Source organism: Brachycentrus maculatus, unplaced genomic scaffold, assembly GCF_059751285.1.
Source record: "Brachycentrus maculatus isolate JH-2025_06_01 unplaced genomic scaffold, ASM5975128v1 h1tg000142l, whole genome shotgun sequence".
Lineage (NCBI taxonomy): Eukaryota > Metazoa > Arthropoda > Insecta > Trichoptera > Brachycentridae > Brachycentrus > Brachycentrus maculatus.
The window spans coordinates 809,499-824,949 of NW_028280895.1; the positions used below are offsets into that span (position 1 = coordinate 809,499).

The following is a 15,451-nucleotide window of genomic DNA, read 5'->3' on the forward strand; positions in this document are numbered from 1 at the left end:
GAAAATCAAATTAGTTTTTGCCCTAAAAGGATTCCGTTTATAATAAACTAGATCATTTATTTCTTCTAGGACATCGATTTTAAAGACAAGTTAACGAGTCAACTACGCGATGTATATAATAATAACTTATTTTTTGATTAATCGATTCGGTAGTCACTTTTTTAATGTCTATCCATTTTTTTATTTAACTTTTTTGACATCTCAACATAGATGAAGAAGAATATGGAAGTCTGTGTATTTACAAGGTTAATGATCTATCTATATAGCTGTAACAGTTTACATTAAGACCTGAAGATGGAAGCATAGCTTCCGGAACTAGTCGTCAATAATAAAATAAACTCAATTGGAAAAACAACGAGCGTTTTTCTATATTCTCAATATTATTAATATTCAAACCATTTACTGTGTGGTTAGTCATTTTAACTTTTATATTTTCTTACAAAAATGCTAGTAATATTAGTATGTAACCACTCACCGAGATTTTTATGTTTACCGGTTTCGAGACGTATCCGTCTCGAAACTAAGTGCTAAGGAAACAAGTGTTCTCCTTTTACAATATTTTTATACATTTTACTTAGGTATATAAAAGCTCCCATTTTTTACGTTTTTTGTTCAAGTATTAATATCTAATGATATTTTCATCCCTAAAAAGGATTATTTTTCCACGTCAGTTTACGATAATTTGGACCTTCGTGTATATGAGCGATCCGGCTATTATAATATTGTTTGAACCACGTGTTGACCCTTTTGTGAAGATGTCCCATCATCAAAATGGCAAAGGGTTCTGTCCTCCCTTAGCGGACACCCTTAGCTTTACCCCACTCGGATTTAAACGTGCGTAAATAAATATTGTTAGTTCTCTTCAATACCACCCTAACTAAAAGTTGAAGAGTGCTGGAGAAATTCACTATATTCCCAGTTTTTTCGCCTCTCTTGTCATGCGTCAACCTGGATACAGCAGCTTTATTTATTTTTTGAATATTTTTCGCAGATACTTTGTGGCACATTTTATAAACTTTGTAAAATAAAACAACTTTGTTTCAACCACTTTTTATTGGTACACCTTTTCCAACTGGTTTCTACAAGAACCTTGTCATCATCAGGGTTTATGTACTAATTCTAAAACATCGAAATACTCAAAGTTATGGTATAGATAATTACGCTTCCCTTACGATACCAAAAACTTCCACGCACTCCGTACACCATATGAAAACATGATTCAATGATTAAAGAAAACACTTGTTTTTTACCACTTGAGTTTTATTATTGACTACATGTTTCAGAAGTTAAACTTCCATCATTCAGGTCTGTATAATAACTAAAATATAAAATATAAAATCGTTCTATAAATAAGGAGAGGGGAAAGTAAAGGGAAAGGGTTAGTCATTTCACTCTCATAAATTAAAATTATTACACCTTGATCCATATAAAGGCCAAATTATGAATTATCTTGAAAATTTAGAAATCCAAAAAAACCTAAATTCTAATAATAATTTATTAAATAATATATTGTTTCAAAATTCTTCACCGTTGCTTTCCATTTTTCCTTTGTTTTCAAAATCCGCCCCTTGACTAACCCTTTCCCTTTGCTTTCCCCTCTCCTTATTTATAGAACAATTTTATATTATATATTTTAGTCACTATACAGACCTTAATGATGGAAGTTTAACTTCTGAAACATGTAGTCAATAATAAAACTCAAGTGGTAAAAAACAAGTGCTTTCTTTAATCATTGTAACATGTCTTACCACAAAGTTAATGCCGAAACAATAAATAAAAAACATAATTCAAAATTTTTATTTTAAAAACGGGAAAAAAAACTCCTTAATGTTGCTTTTATTGAGCATAAATAATAAGGAACGATAAGGAAAAAGGGAGTTTAGGGAAGGAGGTAGAGGGACAAACTAAGGAATGAGGTTCGATGGACAGTAAGGATTCTAATGATAGATAGTAATCTAAAAATATAAATAAAAAATTACGTTCTTCTTGTCTTCGCACATTTACCTCATAAATTTGTTTTACCGTTCTTTCCTCACTCATACGTTCCACATGTCCAAACCATCTCAGCACACCTTTCTTAATTTCATCGGTAATACTTAACCCGGCCTTGCATTATTTTCTTACATCACCATTCGAATATCTATCGTGCATCGTTTTGCCGCACATTCGTCTGAGAGATCGCATTTGACTGCACTTAGTCTTATTTTATCCTTATTTTACCAACTCCATGCTTCACTTTCATATTTTCGGGCTGGAACCAGGAATCGTTGTGTACTGCCAGTTTAGCTTTCGCTGATGAGATTTATATGCTATAACCATTTTCAGTACACCATTCTCTCTGTTTCCAGCATCCACTCGTCTTTTTATATCTTTATATCTATTTAAATCTTTATCTATATCTCCATCCCTAGAAAACATACTTCCATAATATACGAAATCATCTACCTGTTCCAAATTTTCCCCATTTACTAATATTTTACACCCAGATCTGCTATCAAAAGTCTGCGTAATCGCTGGGCATGCATGACTAGATGGGAAGGGAGTGAGGATTGTATGACAGGACAGAAGAGCGTGGCGTTTCATCTTCTCTGCCTACCCCTGCGGGAAAACGGCGTGACGGAGTAATAATAGTAGTAGTAGTAGATCTTTATTGATCATATTTTAAAAAAATATATATAACAAAAAAATAAGGCTAGTTTTATATAGAGGTACATTTCTTTATATTGCTGTAAAAAAGGGTGATTCGGTGTGGAAAATTGTTTCGTTTTTTGGAAGGAATGTGTCACTTGTCGACCTCTGACCTCCTGCCTAGAGAACCGGAAATTCTTCCGAAAATTCTGCTATGTTCCGATAACAAAGTCATCTTCCCAAACGAGATATTTCGGGTCGAGAATTCTGTAAAAAAATTCGGAAACAATGCGGTCTTCAAAAATGCTAAAATCGCGTTTTTGTAGGCTTGCTCCATTTTTTTAAAGTATACTGGTAAACCTCGATGATCACGCACGTGTAACAATTTAGATATATCCTGAGCTTCTTTATATCAAAATATGTCCTGTGAGGTAGCATTAATAACGTTTTTGCTTTCGAATTGTTCCAGGCCTTCCTGGAGATGGCGGAAGAGGCATCCGCTGTGGCCATGGTGGGCTACTTCAGCGGCTGCATGGCGCAGCTACGAGGCAGGGCTGTGTATGTGCAGTTCTCCAACCATCGAGAGCTGAAGACCGACCAAACGCATAGCAATGCGGTGAGTACTCGTCCATCTTGCTCTATACTTTAAAAGTGAAACTTTTTAGGGACAGTAAGCCAAATTGGCCTAGACCAGTTGAAAAGGTGAAACGCTTCCTCTTTTGCAAATTCAACCAACAGTCTTCTCTTTTTAAATCCAATTTGACAGTTGACAGTTGATTTGTAGTCAGTACGTTTTGCCATTTCACTATGACTGAATGACCATTTTGCGCGTCGTAGGTTCGGTGAATGGGCTGAAAATGATATTCAGCTTAATCCTCTTTTTCATTGCAAAATTTTGTTCACCGATGAGGCACTTTTTTGGTTTACTGGCTTTGTCAATAAGCAGATTTACCGAATTTGGAGTGGGGAAACCCCAGAAGCCTTTGTCGAGACGCCCTAACATCCATTAATAGTCACTGTTTGGTATGCTTTATGAGCAAGTGGAATCATTGGCCCATATTGTTTTGAAGACGATGCTGGCCAGCATGTTACGGTCAATGCAGAGCGCTACAGAACCATCATTACTGACTTTTTCGTATCTCGGTTGAATGGCATTGCCGTGACAGAGCCGTGGTTTCAACAAGATGGCGCCACATGCCACACGGCAAGTGCCACCATCAATTTATTGCGGGAAATTTGAATTTGAATACCTTAAAAAAAACTTACATTATACTGTACAACTTTACAAGTTTAAATATGAATTTATTACGTAACAAATTCCAGTATTCGAATTGTTGAAATAAGATTTGGAATAAATACCAATGATTATGAATGGTGCGTCAATGATATCATTGAACCATTAATGAAGTCATATTGGCCTTCACTAAGGTGAAGAATTGTTGTGAAAAGAACTACAAAATTTAATGGTGATTTTAATATCAACCTCAATTTAGACGAAGCTTAAACATTGATATGATGAAAAATACTAGTTAAAATTGAACACTGAGAAAGGTCAGTCAACAACTTGATCAGGCGCTATCATCGACGCAATATTCTCCTGTTTGTATCATACTTCAAGCGTCATAAGCCCACAATTTCTTTCTTATAGTAAAAATCAATAGAAACTGATGTATAAACAATTAATTCATTTGATTATGAATGATTTTTTTCAATCAAATGAATTATTCAACATAACCATTATCTAATCCTGAAATAATAAAATTGTCAAAAAATGCAAATAGAGTAATGCATAAAATCAACTGTTTCTAGAACCTAAAAAGTTTCACTTATAACACGTGGCACATCGCTCACTCTTTTCAACAACGTCATATATCAAAAATCGTCAATTTCCATTTGTACATATTTTCGGAATGCCCAGAAAGTGTACGATATCCCAGCGAAAGTGGCATATTTTTAACTTAATATTTACCCGCTACAGGGTAGAAAGTGCTGTTTTTGCATTTTGAAGAAAAGGTATTGCTTAATTTTTTTAATATACTAAATATTTTTCAAATGGAGAAAGAACATTCAGGTTTTACCCAAAAAAATCCATTGCACAGTAAAAAAATCAATAAGTGGCTCGATATTTATTTTTAATACATTTTACATTATTTTTAAACTATAAAAACGATCTCCTGAAAAATCTAGTTTTTCGATATATGGCGTTGTTGAAAAGAGTGATCGATATGTATTTTTTGTAAGTCGTAAACATCCCTGCTCTGTCCCCAACGTCTTCCACACCCTCCCTGAAGAAAAAATATTAATACGACATCAATCGGCTTGATCAAACAAATCGCCCACATGTTTAACCATAATGCATGAATATTAAATAAGGTCTTTGTTTATTTAAAAATCGCTACACAACAACAAACGTTAGTGAGCTACATTTTAATGGCATCTTGACATATGTAGATGAAGAAGAATGTATTTTTAGTGTGTCTAAATAATTATTCACAAATCTGGATTTTTCCCACTTATTTTAACATTTTTGACATCTCAACATATATGAAGAAGAATATGGAAGTATGGGTATTTACTAGTTTTATGACCTGTCTTAAGCTGGTTAGGTAATCACTTTACACACTAAGACTCGTCATTTTGTAACTCCACATATATATTTTTTTCTTGAAAAGATAAATATTTGTGTTTTTATTATTTAAACAAATATTTCAATTTCATACTATTTCTGTGAGCCTAAGCGGCTCATTATTAGAAATAGGTATCAAATTGTGGTAGAGTGGGTTCGAACCGAGAAACTCTTAACTTATGAGTCCGCAACACTAACCACAGGACCACAACCCGACACTATTTATCATCTCATGTACGAGTAGGTTCATTACAGCCATCTATGTTGAATTAAGATAACTTTTATATAAAAGAGACTCTTATTAGATATATTTTGTGTTTTCGGACTTCAAATGAAAGAGATAAAAAAATCATAGTTTTTACTTAATGATCAATTTTTATGGGATATATTTTTAAATTATGTCTAAAAGAAGAAAAAACATGTCATTTTAGTGTAAAATTCATCAAAGTCCAAGTCTCTAGAATCAAATAATCCGAGGTGAATTATACGCAGAAAAATAATCTGATTAGAACTTTACATATTACTCACTTTAGACGTATAACTTGGTCATGTAGCTTTCCAAAATTATTTATGTAAGTAAACTTATTATAAAACTTTAATCCGCAATTTAAAAAAAAATTGAGCTTCCAAATATTTTTTAGAAAATATGTTTATGTACATCAAGATGGTAATATAACACTCAAATAAATCTTTTGACTTAACCATATATATTTTTTAATTAAATAATTAAAAAAAAAAAATTTAGATAAATTTTGACATTTCAATAAGGTCAAAGTTAAATTATTTAGAATAATCTGGTCAAATTAAATGCTGCTTAAAAATTGAAAATCATGTTTTCAGGCGTTTTCCAGTATTTACATTAATTTATTCGGTTAGTCACTTTGTGGTAAAATCTATCGATTTTCAATTTACGTTTTACTTAGTTTTTTTCTCGTTTTAAGATACTTACCAGAGATAAAATTACGAAATTGTTACATTCAACATTAACTATGGTCAATGAAATCAACATTTAGGGATATTCACATTTTTTACCGGTTTCAAATCATATTTCATATATGGTAGTTTACAAAATACATATCGCTCGTTCCTTTCAAGAACGTCATAAATCAAAAAACTTGATTTTTCAGGAGAACGTTTTTAAAGTTTAAAAATAAAATACAATGTCTTAAAAATAAATATCATGCAACTTATTAAACTTTTTACTGTACAACAGATCTTTTTAATTTATTATTAGATTAAAACCAATATTTTTAGCTTTTCCACTTTTTTTTATTTGACCGGCGACCGGGTTTCGTCGTTACCGACATCATCAGACTGGTCTTTTTAGGTAAACCCTGAAGGTTTTTTCTCCATTTAAAAAATATATTTAATTTTTTTTTTTAAATTAAACAAAACCTTTTCTTCAAAATGCAAAAACAACACTTTCTGCCCTGTAGCGGGTAAATATTTAGTTAAAAATATGCCGCTTTTGCTGAGATAAAGTACATTTTCTGGGCATTCCGAATATATGCACAACTGAAAATTGATGAATTTTGATTTATGACGTTCTTGAAAGGAGCGAGCGATATCAGTTTTAGAACCGTAAGTAAAGGTTAAGAATCCAATCAACCCCTTCCCGCCCAATCAGTGCGTCATATCGTTGTTGTACTGTATTGTACATCACATCATATCTTTCAACTTTTACCTTTGTCTGAGAAAGAAGAAAATGGGAAATGTAATACACTTTTGTCTAAACTCACCCCAGCACTCGATGTGTCTTTAAACCATATTTTTCGATTGTCACATCATAATATTGAATTCTTCTCCAATTTAAGAAAGAGGCTTGCATCTACAGCGTGTAGAGAAAACAGATACTCCACAGTTCTTGTATTTGTCACAGCTGAAACAAAGCCTAGCGTTTGAAGCATAATATTGTGTTGGTAAAACAACTATTTAAATTTAAGTTTTACTTGGTAAATACCATGATTTTTTTTAAATTCAACACTCTAATATACCACTTGATTAATTTAATTTATATATACGACTAGTATTTATTGATTTGGCGTTTAATTTATAGAACTCCATTTTAATTTATGTATTAATTTTAAATCAAACACAGATTTTTTGAGTCTACTAAGTTGTATTTTATTAACAAAAACATATAAAAAAATATAAAGTGACAATTGTTTCGCCTTGTTAGGGCATTATCAAACGAATAATGTTAATAAAATGTTAATAAAATACAACTTAGTAGACTCAAAAAATCTGTGTTTGATTTAAAATTAATACATAAATATATATATACGACTAGTTTCGAAAACATACAAATGTGTTTGTCTTCTGGTAAAAATTAAAACTAACGAACAAAAAATATTTTTGTAATAATTTTAAATCAAACACAGATTTTTAGACTGTACTAAGATGCAACATTTTGAGTGTGTCCAAATACTTGTTCACGAAATCTGGATTATCTCCAAATACAGGAGTCACTTTCATATTATTTTTTAACGTCTCATCAAAGATGAAGAAGAATAAGGAAGTCTGGGCATTTACGGGGCTGACGACCGTCATAGGCTGGTTTAAGTGATCACTTTACACACGTGTAACATTCACCAATTCTACCCATTATTGACAACCACACTACTCAAATTCTTGGAAGTTCTATATATATGAACCAATTTAGAAACCTTGTTCTTGAATCACTAGAACTTCACTAGAGACATCTATTATGAGATGTTTCATCGTTCAAACGAACCTTCGTTCGAGAATACCCTAACAAGGCGAAACAATTGTGACAATATAATTTTTTTATGTGTTTTTGTTAATAAAATATAACTTAGTAGACTCAAAAAAATCGTGGTTGATTTAAAATTAATACATAAATCAAAATGGAGTTCTACAAATTAAACGCCAAATCAATAAATAACAAAAAATACATTTTAAGACTCTTTCTACAAAAAAATGCGTAAAAAAATTACTCCTAATTGGACAAAATCCATATTTGTGAACAAGTATTTGGATACACACTTAAAATATTGTTAAATAAATAAATCAAAAATAAGAAACAGCTTCTACCCCCTCTTCATCCTTCAACGTCCCAAGGACACAATTCAAAAAATTAGACATGGTTTCACATACGGTGTTTGAAAAATAAATCTTTTAAAATTTATTATTAATTGATGCATTCCGCGTCATTTACGGTGTTTAAAAAAAGTTATTTGGAGTACATTGAAACACATGTCAAAATAGATTTTTAAGATAATGTGGTATTTACCAGGTAAAACTTAAAATGAAAAAGCTAATTTTCCTTTAATTTTGCTTTTCCAAAAAGAACAAATATCCATTTGACGATGACCTTCTCGGCTGTCCAAACTCAAAACACAGTAAGGGACATGTTTTTTGTAATACGATTTTTTGCATTTTTGGACTAAGTAGATTCTACTTAGTCCAAAAATGTATTACAAAAAAAAGTCCCTTACTGTGTTTTAAGTTTGGACAGCCGCCCTGTATAGTATTTTCAATAACGCTCGTTATCATATGCACGGTTTCATACCTACATCATGCTAAATATTGTATCAGATTTCTTGTAAAATTTACGCTCGACGTTAAAACTGCCATAAAAATGTTTTTCGCTGAATATTTAACCTACCCCTGCGAAATCTTTTCCACTTTTAATATCGCACTTCCCCTTTGAAAAGCAGTCAGTATTTTGCTAACGGTCGTAAACAATATCGTGCCTTTTACCTTAAACAACCGGCACGCATTTAATATTTAACTTCATCGTTATACTTTATTTAAACCTTTTTTAATATTTCCTTTTCCCCAACCCTGACTCTGATGAAAAAAAATATTAGATACCAACATGTTCTTTACATAGGTAAATGCTTTTGTTTTCATTTCTTAAGTAAAATAAATAATTAATCGAGTTCCCTGTGGCAAAATAAAGGATGAAAGTAGACTGAATGCGATCTCTCAGAAGAATGTGCGGCAAAACCGTGTATGCTAGATGTTCCAATGGTTAAATAATGAATAAATGCAAAGCTGAGATAAGCATTATCGATCAAAGTAAGAAAGGTGTGTTGGTAAGGTTTGGACGTGTGAAACGGATGAGCGAGGACAGAACGTTAAAACAGATATGTGAGGCGAATGTAGTTGGAAATAGAAACAGAGAAATATTGAGGAAAACTTGGCATGATCAAGTATTTCAAATACCCTAAAGTGGTCATGTCAGGAGTCGAAATTATCAGCGGGTATGTATGAGGGGATTCGTGAATGTAGAAGAGGCAAAGATTGTTTGCACTGATAGATTGGTGTAGCGTTCTATTTTCTCTGCTTACTCCTGCGAAAAGCGACGTATCGGTTAGTAAGACTGTTTTTTGTAATCTCATTTTTTCTAAATCCCTTCCTGTAATAAAATTATCAAAATAAGCTTTAAAATCAAATTGTTTATTTTATTTTATTTTATACCCACTTATAAGCTAGTAATATGTAGGATTTCCCCCCAATATAATTAATATGATCACACGTTTCATAAAATTCCATTCAAATCTCAGAGAACTAAATATGTAATTGTATTTTTTATAAGTTTTGTACTGACATTTCTTGGTGGAACAGCATTTTGTATACTAAAATAACAACTTTGTAATTTTTCCACATTAATTTTATTTGACCAGCAACCGGGTTTTGTCGTATCCGACACCAGTCTGATGATGTCGGTTACGATGAAACCCGGTTGCTGGTCAAATAAAATTCATGTCAAAAAAATTACATAGTTGTTATTTTATTATTTGTGTAAATTAATTTCTATTTTTTTGTTGAAATTTTCATATTAATTTGTCAACATTATATTGAAAATATCTTTTTTTGTTTATCATTTCTCCTACCTATATAATTATTTCTAACGCCGAAAACAATTTGGTATTACAAACAATTTTGATTTGTGAAGACTACAATCTGGTTTGAATATTATAATAATTAACGTTTTTTTATATTCGAGTAATATTAGTTCTAAGGGAGGATCAATAAACTAAATTACATAGGACTTGGCAGTAATAAATCGATTGTGGGAAATTAGGGCTGATCGGACACGTGTTTCAAATTCAACCATAATTGAAATACATCACTATTAAATCTTTTTCAATTACTCATTTTGATTATAATGATCCTAGTTATACACCTTGTGTATTCTAACATAAAAATATATATATTTAAAAAATAAAAAATATGTCGGAAATAATTTCTCTTCATTTATTATTCAACGGTATAGGGAGCCCATATCTCCTATTAAGATTTTAAAAAATCATTTGTTTTTTTATATTTTTAACTATCTCTACTACGGTCATGCATTATTGCAGCTCACCAGAGTGAAATAGAAAAGATAAAATAAAGGAAGCCCATTTTTCTATTGTATTTTTTTCACAATTTATTTGGCGTTAAAAATATGCTCGTTTGCTGGGATATAGTACATTTTTTGGGCATTCCGAAAACATGCACAACTGAAAATTGACGATTTTTTATTTATGACGTCCTTGAGAGGAGTGAGCGATATGGCAACACTGCCTTGTAGATACATTATAAGCAAGGCAAATTATAAATGCAGCTCCTATCTTTAAAAAATACAATTATTCTCTTGTACGTATTCGCTCCATCTTTTTTTCGCTTAATTCGTTGTAAAGAGGTTAGTATTATACAATGCTTCGCTCGGTGATATTATTCAGCTTTACCTTCATCAAACGCGGTGGAATGTGTCGTCACAAAGCCCCCACACGCGATCAGCTGTCATCAGAACTGTCCGAGTCCACTTTGCGTTCGGCCTCACGTTTCCTTTACCGAATTTGTCCCGCGAAAACACGACATCAAAGGATCAAACTAAAGTGCCCTGTAAAATGCGCAGCTCGCTAAGCCCGCCAGGATATGTTTTGATAAGCGCCAAAGCCTTCCGCACCCCGACACCTTTGTTTATAGAGCCTTCCCCGTGCAGTTTCAACCCCCTTTACACGTACATACGTCGCGCGGGCTTACCTTTGTAATCTTATATTTTCTTTATCAGTTTTCAAAGCGCTCTGGTAAAAACATCGCGGGAAAATTAATTACAATCAACTCGCCTCTTTTAGAAATATCTAAATTTTAAATTTCACTTTATATAAATATAACTATTTCTTTTTAAAAACATAAACAGACTCTGAATTATTCACCCTATGTATGATGTGTCATTATTATGGAGGAAATATATATCGCTTACTCCTTTCAAGAACGTCATTTATCAAAAAACTTGATTTTTCAGGAGAACGTTTTTAAGGTTTAAAAATATAATAAAATGTATTAATAAAATAAATATCAAGCCACTTATTGAACTTTTTAATGTGCAACAGATCTTTTTAGGTCAAACCTGAAGGTTTTTTCTCCATTTCAAAAATATTTAGTATATTTAAAAAAAAAAACCTTTTCTACAAAATACAAAAACAACACTTTCTGCCCTGTAGCGGGTAAATGTTAAGTTGAAAACATACCGCTTTTGCTGTAATATAGTACATTTTCTGGGCATTCCTAAAACATGCACAACTGAAAATTTTCGATTTTTAATACATGACGTTGTTGAAAGGAATGAGCCATATAAAGTATCACGTTTTAACTAATGTCACTAGTCTGGTTTCGGTTGGTTGGCAGATATTGGTTTTTAGCAATAAGCCAGCCAATGTATTTTCATGTTTACATGAAGTTAAAATAAATAACTAAATACATGAATAAAATTGGTGATACCTACTGTAAATAATTTCCAAACAGACCAAAGTAGGAATATACAAAAACCAAGGTAAATATTGCTCACAAAGACTGCCAGTTGTACGAATGTATTGTGTATGTAAGTGAAGCAATTTAATTAAATCAGAATAAAGCAAGTGTTCTCAGAGAATTCATTAAATTTTGTGTGGCAAACTTGAAAGACGCTTCTGTAGAAGGTATTAAGACTGATAGGGGAGCGAAGGGTTTTATATTTCATACGCCGGAAGCATGTTTTAAACATGATACCTACACGTTACGAACAAATTTCATTTGAAAATAATTTAATATTAATTTCATTTATTGATTCGGCAGTCACTTTGTGGCAATATTTACCCAGTTTTAATTTTACTTGGTAAATATCACTGTTATATTTCTTAAAAACTATTACAACACGTGTTTCGATGTAGTTCGCATCACTTTCAAACACCGTTACGACATTTGAAAATAATACAGAATGCATCGAAATACGTGTCACAATATCACCGTACTTAAAATATAATATTAACCTAACTATGTTTAACATTTTTGGCATCTCAACAAAGATGAAAAAGAATATGGAAATCTAAGTATTTACAGGGCTGTCTATAGACTGGTTAAGTGGTCATTTTACAGACATGTGATACCTATTCATAATTCTACCCATGATTGATAACCACTCTGTACAATTTTTTGAAACTCATACGTGTGTCATAAATCTCCTGACGTTTTATGTTTAAGTTCAAGGGAGCCATCTATGCATTGGTTTGTGAAAGCTTTTATTAAGCAGAGGCCTTTTTATTTAGATGTATGCAAGATCTTTACCGGTTTTTTTTTACATTCTGGCAGACGCTTGAAAATATTGACACTAATTTTTATGCAGGTTATTATATTCATATCATTTTTAGGTATGTACAAATCCTTATCCACAAAAACAAGAATTTGGACCCACCAAAAATTTTTTTATACAATTTTTTCTTTATATTGTGACACGCGTTTTGATGCACTTTTTAACACTTTTATGGTATTTAAAAATTAAATTAAATGCATCGAAACACGTATCACCGTAGTTTTTTTTTAATTGTGATATTTACTAAGTGAAACTTTAATTGAAAATCTTTTCATGAAACTACGATATTTCCCTTTTTAAGTTTTAGCACTTTTTGGTAATTATGGAATATTAAATAAAAACGGGATTTTAAACTGTCTTGAAGGTTTTTCATGCAAATAATTCTAAAGTGCCCTAAGGGGTGGCTTTTTGTCGTGTAGAACCACCCCCCTGATATCACTCTTCACCCTGTTCCATACATCAATCCATTACATGGTATATTGCCTACACCATAACACAAAACTCCCAGTACCTACTTATCTGTCTCTGAATTCATCAAATCAAACAAAGTATTTTGTATTATGGAAATCTCACCGCCTTACACATTACTAGTACTAGTACATATATATATATATATATATATATATATATATATATATATATATATATATATATATATATATATATATATATATATATATATATATATATATATATATATATATATGATACATTTTATGTAGGAAGTTTCAGTGGGACTGTCGTCAGTTCTCAAAACAAATTAATACGGAATGTGTTGTGGAAACTTTTTCAACATTATAAGTGTCCAAATACTTGTCCACAAATCTGGATTATCTCCAATTATAGGAGTTATTTTTCATATTATCAGTAGCCAAAATAATAATTTTAAGCTAAAATAATAAAAATTAACATTTTGAATGTGTCCAAATACTTGTTTACAAATCTCGATTATCTCCAATAAAAGGAGTTTTTTCATATTATCAAAAGCTTAAATAATAATTTTAAGCCAAAATAATAAAAATGAACATTTTGAGTGTGTCCAAATACTTGTTCACAAATCTGGATTATCTCCAATTATAGGAGTTATTGTTCTTATCATTTTTTGACATAAAAGACAAAGAAGAATATGGAAGTCTGGGCATTTACGGGGCTGACGACCGTCAAAGGCTGGTTTAAGTGATCTCTTTTCATTTCACCAATAGATGCAGTGAAGTTCTAGCGACTCAGTCAAAATTATAAAAATATCATTGATTGATTCGGCAGTCACTTTGTGGTAAAATCTATCCATTTTTACTAAGTAAAACATTAATTAAAATATATATATATATATATATATAAAAATATCCTTTAAAAAATTTAAAATAGCTTTTCCTTAAATTCACTTCTTACTCGAAGGACATATATGACAAGATATATCGAGCTAGGAAGCTATTATAGAAATGTGTGTCAGTACAGAAGAGTGAGGTGTTTTATCTTCTCTGCCTGTCCCTGCAGAAAACGACGTAATGGTAGTAGTAATAGCAGTAGTAATACTTCTAATATTTATTTTTCATTTGTATTGTTCCACTTAGATAGGAATCGATATTGAATGACTCCCCCTTTCCAATAATGATAGCAATAAAAATATGTTTCTAAAACATCATTTTTTTCATTACTGCAGTAACAGTTCTGGTCATTAGCTATGATCACATGTCTATTGGAACAAAGCCTTATTATACGCCATTAGGCCTTTGTTGTCTAAAGCAGTGTTTCGCAAACTTTTTCTGTTCAAGGTACACCTGCCAAATCAAGAAATTTCCGAAGTAGAACAAAGCTTATTTAAAACTGATTTATTAAGATTAATATAATGCGAAAACATATATCGCTCACTCCTTTCAACAACGTCATATATCAAAAATCGTCAATTTTCAGTCAATATAAATCTGAGCCTTTTACTAAGCACAGGCGATCAAAATTTGGAGTAATTTATTTATTTATTTATTGGGAAACTAACAAAATATTAACAATAAAAAACAAAGTGCCGATTACAGGTTTACATTTAAAAGTAATCTAAAAAAACTGTCATCCATATACGTAAGTATAACTTTGTTATATTATAACTTACATTTGTTCATACATCAAATAATCAAATAGTCAAATAGACATCAACATTATCGGATTAGGTCAACAGTGTCGGGTTATGGTCCCGTGGTTAGTGTCGCGGACTCTTAAGTCAGAGTTTCTCGGTTCGAATCCACTATACCATAATTTGATACCTATTTCTAATAATGAGCCGCTCAGGCTCACAGAAATAGCATCCAATTGAAATATAATAAAAACACAAATATTTATCTTTTTAAAAAAAAATAAAATATATATATATATATATATATATATATATATATATATATATATATATATATATATATATATATATATATATATATATATATATATATCTATATATATATATATATATGCATATGTGTGTATATATATATATATATATATATATATTTATAAATCATCAGGGTTTATGTACTAATTCTAAAACATTGAAATACTCATAGTTAGGTTATAGATAATTACCCTCCCGTTACGATACCAAAAACTTCCACGCATTCCGTACACCA

General features: G+C 31.2%; 1 protein-coding gene across 10 annotated transcripts in view; it reads left to right on the forward strand.

Moving 5' to 3' along the window:
• The window catches only part of LOC148308973 (polypyrimidine tract-binding protein 2-like), a 552,278-nt gene that overhangs the window by 467,535 nt on the left and 69,292 nt on the right, over positions 1–15,451 (forward strand). For all 10 annotated transcript variants that reach the window (XM_088260789.1, XM_088260790.1, XM_088260791.1 and 7 more), the window contains one exon: positions 3,098–3,244. In XM_088260789.1, the coding sequence (XP_088116915.1) occupies positions 3,098–3,244 (147 nt within the window). The remainder of the gene's footprint in view (positions 1–3,097; positions 3,245–15,451) is intronic.